Source organism: Mastigoproctus giganteus, chromosome 14 (genome assembly GCF_048544385.1).
Source record: "Mastigoproctus giganteus isolate SK-2022 chromosome 14, ASM4854438v1, whole genome shotgun sequence".
Taxonomy (NCBI): domain Eukaryota; kingdom Metazoa; phylum Arthropoda; class Arachnida; order Uropygi; family Thelyphonidae; genus Mastigoproctus; species Mastigoproctus giganteus.
This window is the reverse complement of record NC_143588.1, coordinates 84,961,936-84,984,928: the sequence shown is the minus strand read 5'-3', so window position 1 is coordinate 84,984,928 and position 22,993 is coordinate 84,961,936. Positions and strand designations below refer to the sequence as shown.

Here is a 22,993-nt window from a genome sequence, read left to right as displayed (position 1 = left end):
GTCGCAGTTTAAACCCTTTTTCAAGAATTTTAAGGCACGCATAAAACTTCTGATGAATTCGGTGTGTGCAGGGGGGGGGATTTGGTCGGCCTTTCGTCTTTTGAGTTTCAGTTTTCAGTTTTGTTCAAGTGTCGTGTGAAGTGCACAATGTCTTCTCGTAAACATTTAACTTTAAAAGATAAAGTCGAACTCATTAATGCGTACGATCGGCAAAATAGTGTTCGCAATCTCGCTGCAAAATTCAAAATCGGGAAGACGCAGGAAATCGACATCCTAAAGGGGGGAAAAAAATTAACTGCTCAAACAATTTTGGCAACACGGAAATGATCAGGTTCAAAAATCATTCCCGAAAACTGTTGGACTTCAAATTGACAATGTTACGTACGAGTGGTTTTGTCGGCGCACGTGCTAAAAAAATTCCCATTAATGGGTCTATTGTTAGGGAAAAGGCTTTGGAGGTTGCAAAATCTATGGGAATAAATGAGTTCAAAGCTTCTGTGGGATGGCTAGACAAGTTCAAAACTCGGCATAAAATTTCTTGGAAAACCGTAAGTGGTGAAGGTGGATCTGTTGATACTGGGGTTGTAACAGAGTGGACCGTCAAATTGGAAGATTTATGTCGTGATTTTGAAGCTAAGGATATTTACAACTGTGACGAAACAGGGTTGTTTTTTAAAGCTCTTCCTGAAAAAACAGTGAGTCTAAAAAACGAAAAGTGCCAGGGCGGAAAAATTTCTAAGGAACGCTTGACTGTACTATTGTGTACAAATATGCTGGGAGACTTTGAACAACCTCTTGTTATAGGAAAACCACAAAATCCTCGTTGTTTCAAGGGCATAAAGTTGAATCTTTTGAATGTTGACTGGAAGTCTAATAAAAAAGCGTGGATGACACGAGATATCATGAGCGAATGGATAAGTCACTTTAACCAAAACATGATTCGTCAAAACAGAAAAATTATTCTTTTCATGGATAACTGCATCTCACCTGCACATTGAATTGTATCATTCAAATCGTTTTTCTGCCACCAAACATCTGCAGAGTGTCAGCCCTTGGATCAAGGGATAATAAAAAAATTTAAACTTCACTACAGAAAACGTGTTTTAAGACATCTCATTGCAAACACGAATGATGTAACATGTGCGAGTGACCTTCCAAAGAAACTCAGCATCCTAGATGCGATTCAATGGATCACCTCTTCAGTAAACGCAATTAGAAAACAAACTGTCGTGAACTGTTTTGTAAAGTCTGGCTTCTCAAACGCAAAAATTGAAGTTGGGAACAGCAATGTGGAGCACCAAGAAGAACAAGAACTTCAACATCTATTGATAATGTACAATACTTCAGCTACAAGTGACCCTGGCTACAAAGATATAGACTCGAACCTCACTACAGAAGATGGTGCTATAGATATCAACGACATTATCATCGACATTTTTCAAGAAGTTCCTCATGAGGATGAAGAAATGCAAGGAGGTCATTCTGTCGAAGAACATATTAACGACGAACCACCGATGAAAATAGAAGAAGCGCTCATACAAATCAATCGTTTAAAAATGTTTTTCGCCGCTGAAGAAGATACTGAAGGACTTTCGATGGTTTCTTCACTCCAAACAAATGTTGAAAACAAAATTATCAGCTGGAAGAAGGTGCAGAAGAAAATAGGTGATTACTGTATGTATTTTTCTTAAGATAAAGTCATAATATGCATAGCACAATTGTATGTATATTATTTACAAAAATATTGTGCAAAATCTGTATATAATTTAATTTAACATTAAACGTTTAACGATTTTTCTTTCTTTCTTTTTTTTTTTTTTCCTCCCTCAGACTTCTTGTTAGCAGACACTTCTCTCTAATGGACAAATTTTCGTTCCCCATGGCTGTCCGTTAAAGGGAAGTTTCACTGTAGTTAAAAAATAAAATTTCAAAATAGTGAATTTGTTATATAACAATCCCACATTTCCAAATGAGACATGTTCGGATGGAATACAATTTAGAGTAACAGGCAGCTCTCTGTTGACAATGGGGTTCCATTCCTGAAGGAACTGTCACAAAAAAAAAAAAAAAAAAACTAGTGTAAAATGAACCTAATTATATAATGTAAGTTGTTGAGACGTCAATGAGTTATGTACCATGCCCCTCTCAAAATTGACACAAGTAATATATTATTATATTTAAAGCTCTGAAATGAATGCTATGAATGTAAAAACAGCATTTTACGAATATAAATCAATTAAATGTAATACAGTAATAAAATAACCAAACTAAATTTAATTAAATAAAAAAAATTTAATTTCGTACATTTATTTTGATTTGCTCGAAGCACAGACTGAACGGTTTTAATCTGGATTTTCCCTCTTTTTGAAAAAAAGATGCAGTGTTAACTGTTGAGATTTCCTCTTTCTTTCTTTGAGAATCTCAGAATAAGGGCCAATGGACGCTCCATTCACTTTTGCACTTTGCTCCCAGTTGTGGTCAATCTCACAGAGCTCATCAGTGAGGGTCTCCATGGCCGAAAGGATGCACTGTAGATTGATTGCAGTCATAGGTTTTGAGGGAAGCTCTTCATCTTTTTCTTTCTCCTCCTCCTCCTCCTCCTGTTAGCTTAGTTCTTCAGCCAATTCTTCCAAGTCTTCATTAGAAAGCTTCTGTCCATGGCTATCCAACAGCTATAACCTCATTCAATCCCAACCGTTGCACCAGCCTGCTAACATCTTCAACATTGTTCGCGACACTTCATTCAAACAGTTCACTGACACTTCCTACCAAGCCGCGTTGATGTTATTAATGCCCTTCAAAATGTCAAATGAGTGCTAATAATGCTTGATAGGTTTGTCTGACCAGCCAAAACTCTCGCCATTTCCATGAAGGTTTGGCAGACAGATGACAGACTTTAAAGTGCTATTACCCCCACCCCCAATTGGTTGCAAAACTGAAGGTGGTGTTTGGTGGCAGGTAAACAACGTTGATGTTCAGAGATGTTGACTTCAGCAAGGTTTGCAGGATGACCAGGGGCATTGTCCAAAAGAAGAGCTGGTAACTCATTCTCTTGATAAAAATGGAGTGCAGTAGGGGGCAAAAATAGTTTGTGTACCAATCCAAGATTTCTTGTGTCACCCAAGTCCTGTTCCATTTCCAGTAGCCTGCCAATATCGCTTTGTTTAGGCACTTGAGAGCATGTGCCTAAACAAAGGCACATGCTTTCAAGGCCTGGAGCATGTCTGCACCAGGCCTTGAAACCTGGTGCAAACTGCTCTTCATGGGCAATGAAGGTTCGTGATGGCAATTTCTCCCAATTGAGCCCAGTCTCAACATTAAAAATGAGATCAGGAGGACAATTACCCTCCTGTACAACGGCTTGAAACTCTGCAAGAAATGCTGCAGCTGCCTCAGCATCTTCACTTGCCACCTCACCACTTAATTTCACATAGCGACACTTACTTCGAGATTTAAATCACATGTACCATCCCTTGCTACCTAAAAAGTCTCATCGCCACCCTCTTTTTCCTTAAGATATTCAAAAATTGACTTTGCCTGTCAGCAATAACAGTTTGAATCAACGGAATGTTTTTTGATTTAAGTCATCCACCCACAATTATTATACCAGCATTTTTCATTATGGTACTCAGTTGATGGTGGCAATTTCATACTTCTACACACACATTAAGACATGTGTCTGTCTACCATTCATTCTATGAATCCATCTTTTTTTCCAAAGTGACAGATCTACGTGACTTTTTAGCGACATTTTCACATTCACTTGGCTTTAACTGCACCTCTTACTAGACATGGTGGCTCTTATTTTATTAATTTTAAACTAATAAATTGACACTGTAGGATAATGGCCTACCAATAGTACACCAACAAGTGAACTGAGTGTTCCTCTCACCTCTGGCCACCTCATCTCTGATTGATTTAGATGATAGATGGGTATAGCTCTCATTTCTGATTGGCTGTGCTGTTTCTTTATATCATATCTAGTATTTGCACATTTTTGAAATTTTTTATAGTTTTTTGATATTTTTGGCCTTCTGGTTTCAAAACCGTCGTTATTGTGAATCATCGCAAACCAAAGGCTACCTGTATACCACATAAATAGGTAATAAGAAACAGCCCAAGCCACATAATCTAACAGCTACTACAGCTGAGTGGTCAAATGAAAGGGTACATAAAACTGTACCCCCCCATTCCCAACAAGTACCTTGAGTGATGGCATTAAGGTATATTTGTGAAAATCATCATGTAGGCAAAATTATGCAGTAAAATTACAGAGGAGCTGTGGCTAGCAGCAGCAACTTATAAAAAATATACAAACCATTTGTCAATTCACGCAAACTTTGCATTATGTCTTTGGCAGTTTCTACCATTCTATATATGATTTCTTCCCTGAAAAGAATATCACATATTGCTGTTTACAAAAATTTATAACAGAATACATAGCTACTACAAATGTAGTAGCTGGTTCCCCTCTCAGACCTAAATTTCATTTTTGCGGGTGTCCTGCGTGCAATTAAGGTTTCATCAATGTATATATTTTTTTGCATCCCAAATAGAGAAGAAAGAGGGAAGAACTGTTGTTTATGAAAATTTAATAGTCTAATTGAGAAAATATAGCACAGAGGAGAATACAATAGTTCAGCATTCCACACTTCGGAAATCACTGTAGTGGATGTTTTCCACTCCGTGTGACGGAGTTTGCCCCTGAAAGTGTCTATTGTGAAATTCATGTTTTGCCATAAGCTTCATTTTTCTATGTTCTTCTTTGGGGACATGATCACACTCACGTTATACCCAAAACTGCCATATAACCAAGTGAAGTATATTAAAGTTGCACTGACTTCTTTTAGGCTGCAACCAGATGAGTAAATAACTGTTATAAAAAAAATTTCTGAAGTTAATAAAAACACATTTTTATTTGCTCAACTAGACATAGCTTTAGGAGCAACTCTGCCTTCGGAGAAAATTGACAAAGCTGTGCAACTAAATTTTTGGCTCAAAAGGGGGGGGGGGGGGGAGAAAGCATTTGAGAAAACACAGTAACATTGAAAATGAAAAGCCATACAAACTCTTATCAAACAGACTGATTTGATACATTTACCAAATATTGATAAATGTATCAAAAGAAAGCAAACGATTGAAAAATCGTTTTCTGGCTGTTCCATTTAAAAGGTTCAATTATTTTTCAATGATTTAAAATCGAAAAAGTGATCTAATATGAAAATGTGATAGTGCTTCAACAAGAAAATATGATCAGAAACTCACCATAACAATTCATCACACCACTTACAAGACGAGTGTTAATAGTTTCACCATTTCTCTCCTTTTCAATAAGCTTCAGTACTGCGCTGGTAACCTAAAAAAATATATACATTTTTTAATCCTTGGATTCTCTTCCCTATAGCATCAATTTATTTGATAATACAATACGTTACAACCAACTTTAACTAATCAGCTTAATTTTCCATTACATAAATAAGTACATTTGTATTCAACAACAATATGACCAGATATATAAGAATTATCAAAGTAATCTCATGGGGAAATCGCAACCCAATAAACTTTAAAAAAAGTAACACAAATTTTCAGATTTTTCTTTTTCTATATTGTTGACTGTCTAACGAAAAACACTATAATTTAACTATTATTTCTTCTGTAATGATCACAGCCCCAAGATTTAGTTAAAAAATTCAAACTAAATTGGTTTTATTAAACAATGCGTGAAACTTAATCATCTGAATGTGTAATAATCAAATATTAAATGTTGCCAATTGGTATTTAATATTTCTTTAACGTTAATCATGATTTACTTATGCTCTATTTTCAACAAAATGCTGAGGTACAAGTAGGACTCAGTCCAGGAATTTGGATGCCAAATTCAAAATAAAGGTAGCATCTTGTGTACTAAGTATACAAAAGGCAAGTGATAAGTTGAGCATAGCTTAAAAAAAAAAAAAAGGCAAGGGTTAAAATCCCTAAATATTATGTGCATAATGTTATATCCTCTATAAATTTAACCACCAAATTTGTAAGTAACTATTTTTTTTTATAGGTTTCAAAATGCTTGTGCATAATGTTATCTTCTCTATATGTTTAACCAGTAAATTGGTAGGTAACTATTTTTTTATAGTTACCTACAAATTTCACAATGCTATGTCAAAAAACAAGCTGAAAATGAAAAGAAATCTCCAATTTTGCACTCAATGAATATTCTTATAAGAAAATAACATTAGAACACAACAAATAATTGGTAATACTTCATGTGCAGCAGTAGAGGTATCCCAATTTTGCCATGGCAGGGATAGCCTTGCAGATATAAAAGGTCTAGAAGGCCTACAACTGTCAACTGAAATTGTCAATTAGATCCATGAATAACGGACGTTAGAAGAATGGGCACCCACTATATAGCTGATATCCTTAAGATGTCATGTCACAAGAAAGAGTGAAATATAAATATGTTCTAAGTAATGTCCTAGAAATGAACAAAGTCTCATGCTGAAATTAGGTATCATGCTAATAACTAAAATTTTCACATATATCAAAAACGGATATAATAAGGTCATCAATGGAATACAAATGACTTTTTTTTTTTTTTGCACCTATTGTCTTCAACTGTCCACTTATCTGCAAGTAACAATCCAACTTCTAGTAGATGGATTTTCAGGAAATTTTATATTCTGGCCTTTTAAAAATGAGTCATCATTCCAAATTTCACTAATATTGGGGGGGGGGGGGGTACACCAATTGTCTTTCTATGTAATGTATGTTAAAAACCTTGGATTAAATGTAATTTTAATGCAGTATTGTTATGTAAGAGTCATGAACATGAAGTAAATTAAGAGATACATAAAGAAAAAGAAGAAGAAAAAAAAAAAGATAAATATATATATATATATATATTTTTTTTTATGAAAACCCCCCAAACACGAAAGGTATCAACACCTATAGTACTTAGTACCGTGCATGGGTTGAAGAAGTATGGGGGGAAAAACATGGGTTTCGTCACTTCAAGCCTCCAATAAGCAAAGTGGTGGTATTTCACCGGTTGATGAAAGTCATCTACCACTTGCATATATAAAATTAAAATCAAATTAAAACATATGCCTCTCAATATATTTATATTTATTTTCTTATTTATTTCACTTTATTTTCTTAATGTCATTATGCAAATACAATATATATATATAAGGAGGAGAGTATATCAATATTATACAGTTGTAACTAAATCGGACAGCTAAGTTTAGAGAACATTAAGCTATACAGTTTTATTAAGTGTTCCATAAAAGTTATAATTTTAGATATTAATATCAAGGAGATATCTATAAATTTACTTTTAACTTTTTATTAACACAGAAAAATAAAATAAATTCATTTATTTTCAAAACACTGAATGCACCTGAGACATAACACAATTTGTACATTAATTTATTTTTTGGAGCACTTCAACAAAATCATTTTTAAAAACGGAATTAATTTTTGCAAAAATAGTATCAGAAATATATCACTCATCAATAAGGAAATTATGTAGATGAAATTATGTCCATTTACTATCCAACTTCAAAATGGCATGTTACCTATCTCACTTCATTCTTTTATAGTTATGCTCAAAAACTGCAATACAGCTGTATGGAGGGGTGACTTTTTAGTCATCTCCCATACTATTTATTGCAACTTTCTATTCTTGCTATCCTGCAAAATAAGTGATCCACTTGCACCAGTGTTAATCATATTGATGTTATTCTCAATGAACTCACAGTCATGGTTGAATTTTTATAACTGAAACATATTCCAAACAAATGAGGCTGCTTACTTGCTGCATACTTGTTTCCTTTGTAAGTTAGCATTTGACCTGTCCAAGCAGGTAGAGAGAAAGTATTCTGTTTTATTCTTATTTTATGTCATATTTTGCAACCAGAAATGTATTTCAGAGTTTAAAGCTTAACTTTATTTGATTATGAAGAGGGAATCATAAGTTCTGTTCAGTCAGGATGCTGAATTATATCTTTATTTCCTAGCAAGAGGCTAAAAGAAACACTAGAGCATAAACATTAAAATAAAATTTATTAATTTTTTATATCAGTGAAACAACTAAAGAATTCATTTTAAAATATTTTATTGAAAAAATACTATCATAAATAAATTGTCTAAAAACACTCAAACTAAAGTGTGAGTGTTTTTAGCTGCCAACTCTTAAACTACCTAGAAACCTTCCATCTGATTAATGATTGCCAGATGGATTCCATCAGTGTCAATCCACTGGTGATATTCTGGCTTATGTTATCCATTTATGAACAAATTCAATGGAAAATTTCAGTGAAACACAAGCAGTTGTTCTTAACATTTCAAAGGCTTTCAATCGTGTTTGGCATAAAGGTCTTCTAAACAAGTTTCCATCTTATGGTTTGCCAACTGTTTTTTGTAATTGGATATCCAGTTTTCGCTCTGATCGCTCAGTGAGGGTGATGGTGGATGGCTCTCTGTCTATGACTTCTCCACTAATGCTGGTGTCCCCCAAGGTTCAGTTCTTTCCCCCCACTCTTTTCTTCTTGTATATTAATAACCTCCTTCCATTGACTGGAAATCTATCCATAGTTCTGTCGACGATAGCACATTGCATTCCACTTTCCACTTTGAGAAACCTTGCCCTGTTCAATCAGCTTCAACTTCTCGGATATCCGCTACCAAACCCTTAAATGCTGATATCTAGGTAATTCTCCAGTGGGGCAAAGACAACTCTGTTGATTTCAATCCTTTTAAAACTTTATCAACTTTTCATCTTTGTTTATTCATTCAACTGCTGTTTTCTGCATTTCCTGAAAATTTCAGCGTACAGAAGTTCAAGTCTAACGTCAACAAATATCTTCTCTTGTCTTCTCAACCTCCAACCCAAGCACGGTACTAAGTACTATAGGTTCTAATACCTCTCGTCTTTGGGATTTTCATGAAAAAAAAAGAAAATAAAATAAAAAATACTACAAAAATAGCAAAAGAAGCTTACCTGTTTGTGCAATGGCCTAAAAAGATTATCTCTCCAAGACACCAGTGCAAGCTAAGGAGAAAGCGATATTGTGATTTAACACACATCATTAATATGAACTTATTAATAATTAATTGCTCATAACATTTACTCAAAGAAAACAATCTACAATATACGTTAAGAAAGATTACAGGTATCTCTCAATTTATATATTTAACTGGTTAGGTGAGGCTCATATGTTGAGTGAAAGACATATATCAAGGTATATTTTTCCATACACATCATCATCAGCCATTTTCAATCCACTGCAGGACGGCCTCTCCAGCAACTTTCCAGTTCCTTCTGTTTTGTGCAATGGCCATCCATTTACTGCACACAAACCCTTGAATTTCATCCATTGTTATCCATCTCCATTGTTGTCTTCCAGATTTTCATTTAGCTCCTCTTGGGTACCATTCTGTTATCTTCTTAGTCCATTTGTCATCATGTCTTCGAGCTGTGTCCTGCCCAAGTCCATTTCAGTTCTTTAGTTTTGATAAGAATGTCCATTATTTGAGTTCCACTGCCTAATCTGTGTGTTTCTCTTCTTATCCAACAGTCTGATTCCTAATATAATTTGTTCCATTCTTTGCTGTGTAGTTTTCAACTTGTCTTACATTCTTTTGGTGAGTGCTTTATTTTACTTCCATAAAGTCATGGTGGGAAGTATACTATGGTACATTATTTTATATTTCAGACAAATTGGGATATTGCTCCTCAGTATCTGACTATATTTCCTGAATGCTATCCATCCGAAATTTATTCTTCTCTTGACTTCCAGCCATTTATCATTATTACAGCCAATGACTTGTCCAAGACAAGTATATGAATCCACATTTTCAATTTTTGCTCCTTCAATGATTATATCCTTTCCTGTGGCATATATGTTCATCATTACTTTTGTTTTAACCATATTAATCATTAGTCCAAAATCCCTACTAACTCTGCAAAACTGATTAAGATTTTCCTCTAATCCTTTGGGATCATGGCTTATGATCCCAAAGGATTAGAGGAAATGTCATTTGAAAATCATAAATGGTTTAGGTACTCTACATTCACATTGACTCCTTTCTGCAACCAGTCCGATCTTCTGAAAGATTCTTCAAGGGCAGCAGTAAACAACTTTGGAGATATTGTGACTCCTTGTCAAACTCCTTTTTCAATTTTAAATTTATTATTGTCTTTGTCTAATGAATTAGGTAGCTTTCTTATATATTTTCTTCAAAATCATAATGTTTGTGGTGTCTATGCCTTGTCTGTCCATTGCTGTATGAAGTCAAATGCCTTTTCATAATCCACAAATGCCAGGCATAATGGTGTTTTATATTCATTTTCTTTCTCCATTAGCTGCAATATTATGTTAAGGTGATCCATAGTTGAGAATCCTGTCCTAAAGCCAGCTTGCTCTTTTGGTTGATTCTCATCAAATATTCTTTCTAATCTGTTAGTAATGATCCTTGTGAAAAAAAACTGCAGATATGCTAATTGGTCTATAATCTCCAATTTATGATTTATCTCCTTTCTTATGCAGCAAAATTATGACTATATTATTCCACTCAGGTGTCACAATGTATTTTGTGTACATTACAAAATTGTACATTTGTGTATATTTTGTGTACATTATCAAAATACATTAGGAAAATACTTTCCTAATGTATTTTGTAAAAAGTATTACCAGTTTCTGTGTCATGTCTCTTCCTCCTAATTTTAACAACTCTACAGCAACTTCATCTTCACCTAGGGCTTTTTGATCTTTCTTCAATGCACGTTCTACCTCATCAGGTATATTGTATGTGTTGCTAATTTGTGCTCCATCTTCCCCACTGCTGCAGTTTTCTGCTATTTGAATTATGCCTTCTCTGCTATTTACAAGTACACCATTACTATTCTTTAGATTCAGTAACATTTGCCTTTCTATATTACTGCTCATGACTGCTGATCTAAATCCTTTGTTTTCCCTTAATGCTTGTACTTTTCTTGTGCTAAATCTTCTTATGTCCTCTCTCTCCCATAAATGATCTATTTATAACACACAATGTTATAAATAGTTTATGAACAAACAAACAAAATCGGGCCATATTTTAATGTTACCCTATTTTAAGCAATTACTGGCACAATAATTACAGTACTATCTATACCATATTCAAGACTTAAAATACAGGATTTAAATCACTAAAAATATTCAATGAAACCAAGTATAGGAAATATTTCCTTCACTTCAATCAAGCAACCTAGACTTGGTAGCCCTTCAACAGGAATGGCAAATCTAGCACTAGACTAAGTTTAAAATCCCCTTTTGCATTCTCTCCCAGCAAAAAAGTTAAGTGATCTTTAAATTTCTTAAATGCTGGTAGAGATGACTTTTTCCTTTTTCAGGCTTATTATAATTTACCCACATTGAATATTTGTTTTGGGCTGTGTATTTTGTTTACTTTTTCAAGTAATCCCAGTATGATGAATATCATCAGCTGCTTCTTTGGAAAATACATGGAGGGAGGGATGTATGAAGGAGAATTTGGATATAACTGATTCAAGGGATAGCTCTACCTATAACTGATTATTCTAATTAGGCCTCCCCCCCACAAGGGAGATCTAAAGTTCTCTAATTCTTCTTTAATGAGAAGTAGATTAGGTTTTAAGGCACTGTGAAGGAATCACCATTCTCAAAATTTCAGTGACAAAGAACCTGCCCTTTTTAGCTTGAAAAAACTTCCACAGATCCTTAAGCATAACAAAACTGTTTCTGTACTATAAATTATTTCAATTTTTTTTTTTTTTTTTTTTAACTATTAAGACATTCTTGACATTATTCACAGATATCCTAGAATCTGGAATTTTTTCTATGTACCCCTGAAGGATCTGCAGATAACTGTTTGAGAAATACTGAATTAATGGACAGTTAAGGGTCTTATTAAAGTGGGATTAAGATGTTATATGGCTTTAACTGTTTAAATGAAATAATGAAATTCGTGAATTTAAGGGACGATTCAAAATGCTGGTTATTAAAATAAATGGCTTAATTAAAATTTCCACTACTGGAAAATGCAGTCATAAATACAATAAAAATCTGCTCACCACCCAGCCACCACAAATATACATTTTTATGAAACTGATCACTGGGGATAGCACTATGTAGCATGATGGTGGCTTTTTTTTTTTTAATTGTAAATTAGGTGAAATAATTCTCAATTTTTCAATTGAAAAATTGTAGGAAGTCAATATATCAGCAATTAAGGTGATGATTTTGTCAGTTTCCTTTCTGACAATGGAAAGGAATTAAACAAGAACAGAACAGATTGGAAAGTTCCTCACTAGAATCAATTCTCTGTGAGGTTCACCAACAAAATAAAATGCATCATTCATAATTACTACCTCTATCCACATAATTTTTTTTTCCCCAGATCATTCATGCAACAGTGATATCCAAGGATAGGGATAACTGCAAATTGACACATCTAAGTATTTTTTACTGGGAATGAAAACCTGAAGTAACTAATTCTCTAATTCACATCCCCCATTCCACCAATTAATTAGATGTTCACACACTTTGCTGCAACTATGGAGCTTATGAGGTCTCTGACAAAGAATGCAGAGGAAAATAGCAAAGACTTCTATGCTTATATTAACAGCAGAACAAATCACATTGGGCCACTTGATGTCTATGGATTGACTGTTGATGACCCTGCTCAGGTTGCAGACAAATCGACAGAAGTTTATCGAACTCTAACGAGGAGCTAAATGACTTTGTGTTAACCGAAAAGAAAGTGGAGGAGAAATTGTTGAAGACAAAAAAGGCTCCTGGGATAGATGGAATCTATCCAATTATATTAAGCATACCCTTAGCTATAATTATGAGAGCGTCCTTGGATTCAGGGGAGGTCCCTATGGACTGGAGATGTGCAAATGTATCACCAGTCCATAAAGGAGGAATCAAAAGGCGACATGAGTAATTAGACATGTTAGCTTAAAGTCTGTTTGGGGGGGGGGGGGGAATCATTGGTTAAGGAACTAATGCAGGACTATCTGAACAAGCATGCAATTAAACTGCAACCACTGCGTGGATTTGTAAAGGGACGGTCTTGTCCAAATCAGTGACCGCTATCCACGGTCGTTGATTTAATATAAAATGAAACCTAAAAAAAAAAAAAAATGTGAATTTTAAAGCGCCGTGAACATTTTCTGCCATGAAAAAAACACGGGCACAGCTAAAATCACTTTTTCCGGTCAAAACAGTGCTCCGTGGGTGGTGGTGGGGGTGACAAAATCGCGAGCATGGACGTTTCCCACTAATCCTTGTTCACTGTGTTATATGCACTCGTAATGGAAGGTTTCATGGTTTGTTTTTAATTTATATGCTTATAAATTGAATAAATTTATCAATTTATAAATTGATATGCTTACAAAAGTGAAAAATCTACCGTTTTGCAGTGTTAGAATAAACAGACTTTTTCAAGTGTGTTAATGGTAAAAGAAAGTGACTTTATTGTGGACAAGTTCTTTTCTAACCCCTACAAAAATATGGCTACGAATAACGAGTAAAATCGAGTTATTAGACAAAATTTATAATGGTGAAAGTCCATGGCAAAACATTATAAAATCAATGGGTCAACGGTACGATCAATCAAGAAATTGGAAGAAAAAATCTGCCATAGTGTATGTGAAAACACGCTAATTGCTTCAAAAATTTGCTCTGTAACTCGTGATGTTAAATTAGAAAAAATGGAAAAGCTTTAAATTTGTGGATAGAAGACTGAACTCGAAATAAAATTCCATTACGTTCACTCATCATTCGTGAGGAGGCAAAACACCTTTATCAACACTAGCGAAACTGGTGATAACACTGGTGGAATAAGTTTTTTTTTAGCTAGCAGAAGTGCTGGTTTGAAAGATTTGTTTGAAATTTCTACTAAATATTACATTTAATATTAAATTGTTTCTTATTTTCATTTCGATGCATTATGCTTGTATTTCACTATGTACTGTCTATGTACATAGTCATATTATGAAGGTATATATAATACATACCTAGACTAGTTTTTCTTATATATTTCATACTTTGGAACAGAACCCTTTTATTAGTATGGGAGCCATAACTCAGTATTCGCGGCATTTCTCAGGAACGTAACCCCCGCGCGAATAGTAGGGGTTTACTTATTTCAGGAAGGCTTTTGATACTGTTACACATAAAAGACTGCTATACAAACAGGAGCAATGTGGCATTGAGGTTAAGTTACTGCTATGGATAAAGGGATGGTTAAGTGGAAGACAGAGTAGTTATTAATGGGCACTGCTCTTCAGGGACTAATGTTATTAGGGGAGTTCCCCAGGGTTCAGTGCTGGGCCCATTGTTGTTTTCAATATTTATCGATGATACTGATGAAGATATATCAGGCTTAATGTCTACGTTTGCAAATGATACAAAAGTTGGCAGGGTGGTTAATGGCAGTCATCTCGGTGAGCTACTGCATTGCGATCAAGGAAAATTGGGTCAGTGGGCTGAGAAATGACAGTTGAAGTTTAACATTAACAAATGCAAGGTACTGAAAATGGTAGCAGTACCAGAGTAGCTTATCAACTGTGTGGTACTACACCCATGGCAGTGCAACAAAAAAAAAAAAAAGACCTCGGGGTAATTGTGCAGTCAGACATGAAATTCTCTGAGCAGTGAGATGTGCTGCCAGGACAGCTTATGGGATGCTGTCAATGATATACAGAAACTTTGCTAGCAAGGATAAGGAGATGATTATCCCTTTATATAAGGCAATGGTTAGGCTGCACTTTGAGTACTGTATACAAAGTCTGGAGACCTGACGTCAGGAAGGATTAGATCTGCTGAAACAGGTGCAGAGAAGGGCAAAAAGGGTGCTTTTACCTAGAAAGGCTTGGGTTCTGCAAATTGCAGTGTCTTGAGACTAAGCTTGCAGGGAGATCTGATTGAGATGTTGAGAGCCTTGAATGGACTGAGTACATTGAATGTTAATGGTACACTTGCCGAGACTACACACAAGGGGGCATAAATTCAAGTTGAGGAAGGATGGTTGTATAGATGTGTAGAAGTTTACCTGCAGCCAGCAGGTGACTTACTGTTGGAGTATGCTTCCATCTGTTGTTGTGGAAGTGGATGGGTTGGATAAATTCAAGGAAGAACTAGACAAATTCTTGGTGGTATAGATGGGTGAACTTGTAAGTTTTTTTCTTTTCTGTCTTTTTTTTTTTATGTAGGGGAAATACTGTCAAATGCAACAAAAAATGAGGAGCAGTAACTTGTCCAAATGATTTGTGGCTTTAGAAATTTGAGGTGTGGCTATTAAATAATGAGCCTGCCCACACAGCCACTAACACACCAAGTGCTACCTATGAAATGAAGGTACAGCAGTTGACCCGTAAACCATTTCCTAGTTGACTGCCAAGTCGCATTTCAACATGCTCATTCGGTTTGCAGTGACAGAGGATTTTTTTACCTTGTGTTTTTGCAGTTTGCCAGAAAAATGAGACAGAAGAATCAAACAAAACAAATCAACCTCAAATTTTTAAAGAGTGGTATATTCCTCAAATTTATGAGGAATATACTGTCGAGAGCTTGCATGTTTGAATGGAATAAAAGATTTTTAGAAGGAAGAGAGAATGTGGAAGACAATGAATAACGAGGCAGTCCAGTTTCCATGAAAATGTGGACTGGGTAAGGACATGATTAGAAGTGATTGTTGTTTAAGCATTAGAATGGTTGCATTAGAACTAAATATGGACAAAGAAACAAATTTAACTGAAAATTTAAGCATGAGAAATGTGTGCCAAGGTGGTGAAAAAATTCTGAATCAAATGAGAAGAATCAAAAGTTTGTAAAGATGTTTTGAAAAAAACTGAAGGAGATATGAAAGTTGGCTGTTCCAATACAACCCAGAAACTAAAAAAAAAAAATGTCAATGCAATAGAAGACAAAATAATTATCGCGGCTGAATACGCCCCATCATATCAGACTGTCAATCAAACATGCTACATTGAAGTTCTGACAATGCTGTGTGAAAAAATTCAAAGAGACCTGAATTGTGGAATGGCTGGATGCCCTATCAAGACAATACTCCAGCACACAACATTTTCTCTGTTCACCAGTTTCCAAAAAAACTGGTGGCCGAAAAAACAAATTCTTGTGTGTGAACATGCACCCCACTCACCAGACCTAGCACCTTGTGACTTTTTTTTTCTTCTCTTCTGTAAACTGAAAAGTGTACTTAAGGGAATTCTTTTCAGTCCGCTGAAGACATTCAGAAAAAAAGATGAAGATTTAAAAACCATCATTTGTTGGATGAAGTTTGAACTACAACATACCACTTCTGTTTATCTTCAAACTAATAGAAGATGATCTAACAGCACCAGTCTGGGAACTTTATTGCTGCTAAACCTCATATAGCAAGCTTCCTTGTGCATGCAAGGAAGCTTCCTTGGTTAGTTACCTAACCAAGTACCATATATCAATTTTTTCTTAATAAGATCTGGTAGGTTACCACAAACTGAGACAACTGCTGCTGAAAACCATGTATTACTTTATTTCTTTATGTTTAATGACACCAAGAATTATTGGAAACTTATTCACAAAAAAAAAATTCATAATTTTAAAATTATGCACTGCCAATTTCATATAATTTGTGCTATCTTGGCATTTATAAGAACATTTTTCACTGGGAACTTGTGCACCATGTAGTCATATTTAGCAATTAAGTACTTCCTCACCAAACAGAATCTTCTCTCATTTTAGATTCTCAACAACTATGGCAAATCTAAAACAAGAGAAATGTCTATAACTGAGTTGCAGAAATGCCTATAAGTCAGAAACATTCTTCTGGTTATGGTAATCAACCTCCGACATGGTAGTGGGACAATTTAAAAACTGTTAGCATAACAAATTTACATGTAACATTCTTCAACATATCTAGAAATCATGGCCTAGGTACATGAATGTGTGTTATATTGAACTGAAGATTGAATTCGAATGCTGGCATAACATTTAAAAGAAAAAGCAAATTGCTTGAGGAGAGGAACATGAACAACTTTCTGCACAAGTATTGATAGCAAGGCTAGAGTTATAGCTTGACTTGTTAGGATTTTTTTCACAAGTTTGTGACTCAGAAGTTTTTTTCTTGAGTTCATCCATCTTCTTTCAAAAATTTTGAGTGATTAACATGTGTCATTGCCCACTCACTAGTGATTGCTTGCTGTACTTTAATTTGTTAACTCTTACATGACTTTCTCACTTCTGTGATGGCATAATCGAAAACAGAATTTTCATAATTGACTTTATGCAAATTATTCAACTATGAAATTGATGAGAGAGAGACTATTCTACGAGTGAAAATAGCACTAGGTTTGAATCCCTATTGTTTTCTCTCTCTCTCTCTCTCTCTCTCTCTCTCTCTCTCTCTCTCTCTCTCTCTATTAAGTTTCCTTGTTGTGGATTTCATAATTGACTAATTTGCATAATAACACATTTCAATTATTGAAATAACTGATTATTAATCATTTGATTATGCCCATCACTACTTCTAAATACTTCTTTAAATGACTGAATCAACTAAGTTAAACATTTACCTAAAGATGTCCAAGGTGTACCACACATGCTGCAAAATCTTTTTTTACTTCAGCAACATGCATTACTTGAAACTATTTAAATGTCCAATATAGTGAATTTTAGCAGGATGTTTGATGACAGCTAAATTGTCTATCACACCTTCAACATCAGTGGAATATTTAGTAACTTCCATGTTTAAAGTTCAAAAATATTGTGTATGCCTAATAAACTGAAGGTGACCTAGGTGTGAACCAACATAAGCAGGGGGTTGAAGTGTGGTATCCACACCTCAATGACTAGGCACTGTGACACTTGGTAGTAAATAAATCATCACACAGCCAACATCAACTTTGCTTAATGAAAGCCACAGCAAAGCTCTAGCATCTCCTCATGTCTTCTATCGTGCAGTACAAGTAATTACCTTCGAAATTAGTTAGAGCAGGAATTGTGGAGAAACTCAACATTACTTATATTTCAAGGATGCAGCTTTAAGTTGGTTTTCATAGGCTGGCAACTAGATGGTCTGCAAGACTTAACCTAACTCCAAAAAGCATCTGGACAGAGAGTGATTAATCTTGCTATCTCTACTCTGCCAGTTGTGAATGAAGGGAGTCTGAATAACATATGCAGAAGAGATTGCAAAGTCCATGCTGTGTTAGTTTTTTTTTTTTTTTTTTTTTTTTGTGGTAGTTGTTGGCGCATCGGCTTCTGTGGCCATAGTGCACCTCCCAAGGTTTTTGCAGTACTTTGATCCAAACCCGAGGCGGGATTCGAACCCGCGACCTTTGGGTTGCCAGGCAGGCACTTTACCCACCTGGCTAGCCCGGTCGGCATGCTGTGTTAGAGTTGGTTGTTTCTTGTACAGTATGGTATCTAAGAATTTCACCACTTCATACATTATGCCCTCCCTTAAAAGAATGGCATAATACAGCATTGTGAATTGTCCCTTTCTATATTTTTTAAACCTAATATCAAATGGTTCTGCTGATAATGAAGTACACAGACATCCAACTACTGCAGTTCTGATGGTAGCAGCCAGCACAAAGTTACATCCATCTCAATAATGCATAGTGTTCATTATGTGAAACTTTCCTGAGCACAACATTCTAAGCTTTACATTAGAAAAAAATAAAAAAATAAAGAATTGTCACATTTGGAACTGTAAACTGAATGTGACAATGGGAAATTCTAAGTAACTTCCTGTGGGCATAAGTCTATTTAATTTACAGCTTCTCAAGATGAGCAACATGCTATAATAACAAAACCTAGAATCAAGAATTGAATGGGCAATGAAGATGCTAATATGAGTCTATCATCATGTTATAAGTTTTAATTTTAACACAATGCACACAAGCTCTTTAAGCTTACACAACTTGCACTTTGTTTCAGTTCCAGTTCAGTAAGTACCTAAGTACCTCTTTTATGAGGCACTATGTCTAGGGGTTAAGGGAAAGAGAAAAAATAGTCATAAATAGCTACTTTATAAGAATTTGGAGAACTGGGATGGAAGCAAGTGCACACACTTTTTTTTTTTTAAAGTACCACTGATTGTTAATTAAAAAAAAAAAAACCTACGATAAATTAATGGAAGCAAGTGCACACACTTTTTTTTTTTAAAGTACCACTGATTGTTAATTAAAAAAAAAAAAAAACCTATGATAAATTAAAATCTCAGAAACTTTCTTCCCAGATATATTCAATAAAAAAGTATCTAAGCAGTTTTAAAAAAAAGTGACAGTTGCCACAAAATAACTTTAACCATTATAAGTATTGGAAATTGAAGCTTAAAACTATATTACATTAAAATATTTGAAGAAAAGATGGAAATCTAATTACTTGATATATTTCATAAATACCCTTACGACCTTCATCACACTCTCTTTTCACCCAGTGCCGATTCAAATAGGAACAAATCCCATTTAAAACTTTACTAGAAAATTGATACTCCTCCCACTGTTTAGTATAAAACCTAAGAACATCTTCATCCATTAAATCTACACCATCCTGAAAAATAAAAAAACCAAATCAATCCCAAACTTGAATTTAATACACAAATTTACACAATAAAAAAAAAAAAAAAAAAATCATGACACTATACATAAAAATCATTATTTTTCTACACTTGTAGAATAATAAACAGAAATTTAATATAACAATAATTTTACTTTGTTTTCACTCCTGAAGTCGCAGAAAGCATTGTAACATATAAAATTAACTACAATATTAGGGTCATTATGCACATGTTTTTATAATACAGCTTACAGGAGATTAGAACAGAGATTTAATAAAATAAGAAACACAAAATTACACAAAAATACGAAATCAACAACAAGATTGGTAAGGGGAACCCTGATTGATAAAGGGAACAAAGGGGTCCTCTTACCAAGAAAGGCTTAAGTTCTACAAATTGCAGCATCTAGAGACTAGGCATCTACGAGGTTATCTGATTGAGGTGCATAAGGCCTTGAATGATTTGAGCAGGCTCAATGCTGAAGGGATTCCACCTCTTGCTCAGATTACGAACCTGAGGGGGCATAAATTCAAATTGAGGAAAGACAGTTGTAGAATAGATGTGCTGAAATTTACCTTTAGCCAGCACGTGGTTCATTGTGAAGTTGATAGCTCGAATAAGTTCAAGGCAGAAATTTCTCTCAAATGAATGGATGTAATGGGAATTTTTTTTTTTTTTAAGGCTGATGTTGTATAAGCTTGCTTTCTTGTATCATATGATTCTACTAATGCTAATGAGTGGTAATGTTCTTAAACAATGCACTACACATCTGCCATTTATATTCTCAGAGGTATACTGTAAATTAAAGAATCCATGACTGTGTTGAAAAAGATGCAGGAGTAAGTGTGGTAAATGTCTAGCTTACGGAATTGCTTTTACAAAAAGCAGGCTACAGACACTTGGCTATCAGAGGAAAATAGCTTTTTTGCATTTATTCATTAATTTAAAAAGGGGTGGGTTGCTGTTGTCTGGTTTTAGGCACATCAGCAACTTAAGACCATATTGTTCTGCTGTATATTATGTCTGTACAAGTGTGTGTTCATAGTCCGATTTCCATGTTATTGTTATTTGGTTTTTAGGAGCATTAGCAACTAAGGCCATATTGCTCCGAGATATGCGGTGGTCATTCCCTGACCTTTCCGCATCCTCCGTATTTGGTGGTGACGGGCTCGAACCCCGGTCTAATCAGGAAGCGTGTGCTACGCACTACTGCTCCTTCCCACCTGGCTACGGAGGCGCCTCCGATTTCCATGTTGTGAAGCTGAAACACGCAGAATAATTCATGGAGAAAACCCCACTCCCTCTGCCTGAGATCAGGTAACTACAATCTCAACTGAAGACAACTTTAGAAATTTCTCCAGTCATCACTGTAAATCAAACCCTGACCTGTCCAAACAAATGACAAAACTAATATAATATCATGAAGGACAAGGTGTGCAATTATCCACATCAGTTAGTTTCTCACTGCCAAATCAGCTTGCCTGTTTGAAGATTTCACCAATCACAGAGATAATAATATTCCTTTATTCTAATAGATATCTACTGTTCCTCACATAAATACTGATGAATGGTAGTGAACTCTCTTTTTGCCTTTCTCCCTTTCTCTGTTGGATTACCTGTCTTCAGATTCCTTTATTAGAAAGTCTAGCAGTGGATTACTTGCTGCTCGCATTAATATCTGAGATAACCACATCAAATCTGCTGCCTTGTCCTACTATAGCAAACAACGGTGGAACATTCATCTGTTATTTATTATTCAAAGAGAACTAGAAACCCCCAAAATATCTATAAAAAAATTCTTCTGAAAATTCAGATGCACATTTTTGCAATGAAAGATGCATCAATCGGGGTGAAATACAAGATTCAGAATGGTATTGTAGAACAAATATTCAAAAAATGGAAAAGGGTTTTCTCAAAAACAAATTCCTCCATGCCCTGGACATTCGACATGGAATTGTGGTCAACCATGCAACTCACTTTTCAAATCAAACTGTCACCATAATAAACAACATACAGTCATCCCTCAATTTGTGCAGTTTCGCTACCTGCACAATTTTTGTTTACAAAGCTTCAAAAATAGGAATTAGGAGCAGATTTTGAAAATTTGTTTTTTACATGATTAAAGATTTCACTGAAGGAGAAACAACATATTTCACCATTATAATAATGTAAAATCCCACAGAATTCCAGTTGTCGGTATTATTACAAGTGCAATAAGATTGAGTTTGCTACCCATTTATAATTATATTGCACTAATGGAAAAATTCAATAAACCGGAAAGTGCAAATTGTTTTTGTTTTCTGGTTGTGACCTCCAAAAATGTGCTTCAGAAAATTATCACAAAGGCGTTCAAAACTGATTCTTATAACCACACATTGCAATAAACGGTATATTGTCCAATTATTTTTGAAACAAGCCTAATTCGGGAACCCCCTTCATCAGTTATCCTATGTTAATTGTTTTAATCAGCAAGCACTGCTTTTGCTGATTTAATATTTCTTGTCTATATAAAGTGTGTATTTAATTAATGCTTAAAATGAAGAAAGCTACAACAAAAAAATTTTAAATTTAGAGGAAAAATTTAAAATCGTTAATGAGTTAGAAAATGGCAAAAAGGTTTGTGACATTGGCCAAGAAATATAGCATAAATGAATCTAGCATTTAACAAATTAGGGAAAATGCTAAGAAAATTAAAAGTTCAGTTATCTGTTTCACATCATTGGCTGAAAAAAGCACTAAAAAGTGAGAAATCTGTTAATCGAGAAAACTGAAAAATTATTTTCTTTCTGGATAGATCTTAACCAAAAGAGAATGTTTCTTAGTTGAGATATTATTCGCACCAAAGCTCAGCAAATTTTTAATCGCTTATAAGATGAAGCCAGTCAATGCAGATGTCTTTCAAGCCAGTAAGGATTGGTTTGAAATTTTTAAAAGATGTCAAAGTCTTCACAATCTAAAATTAACAAGCGAAGCAGCCAGTGCAGATATGGAAGCTGCTTCTTTGTATCTGAAAACTTGAAAGGATGTTATTGCGACTGAAAGCTATCTAGCAAGTCAAGTATTTAATGCTGATGAGACTGGCTTATTTTGGAAGTGTATGCCAAGCCAAACATTCATTTCAAAGGAAGAGAAAACTGCCCCAGGTTTAAAAGCTGCAAAAGATAGGTTAACACTTTTGTTAGGTGGCAATGCAGATGGTGACTTCAAGTGTAAACTGCTTCTAATTTATACATCAGAAAATCCTCATGCTTTTAAAGGAATATCAAAAAGCGCCTTACTAGTTCATTGGAAATCAAGAAAAAAAGCCTGGATGACAGCTAAAATCTTCGAGGATTGGTTTTTAAATTGCTTTTGCATCGAAACAAAAAGATATTGTCTGAAGAAGAACGTAGCATTCAAAATC

General features: G+C 34.8%; 1 protein-coding gene across 4 annotated transcripts in view; it reads right to left on the bottom strand.

Annotated features, from left to right (window-relative positions):
• Window positions 1-22,993, bottom strand: part of Cul1 (cullin 1) — a 440,744-nt gene that overhangs the window by 259,136 nt on the left and 158,615 nt on the right. For all 4 annotated transcript variants that reach the window (XM_090389115.1, XM_090389118.1, XM_090389116.1 and 1 more), the window contains 3 exons: window positions 19,416-19,583; window positions 8,999-9,049; window positions 5,266-5,356 (listed from right to left, as the gene is read on the bottom strand). In XM_090389115.1, the coding sequence (XP_090245241.1) occupies window positions 5,266-5,356; window positions 8,999-9,049; window positions 19,416-19,583 (310 nt within the window). The remainder of the gene's footprint in view (window positions 1-5,265; window positions 5,357-8,998; window positions 9,050-19,415; window positions 19,584-22,993) is intronic.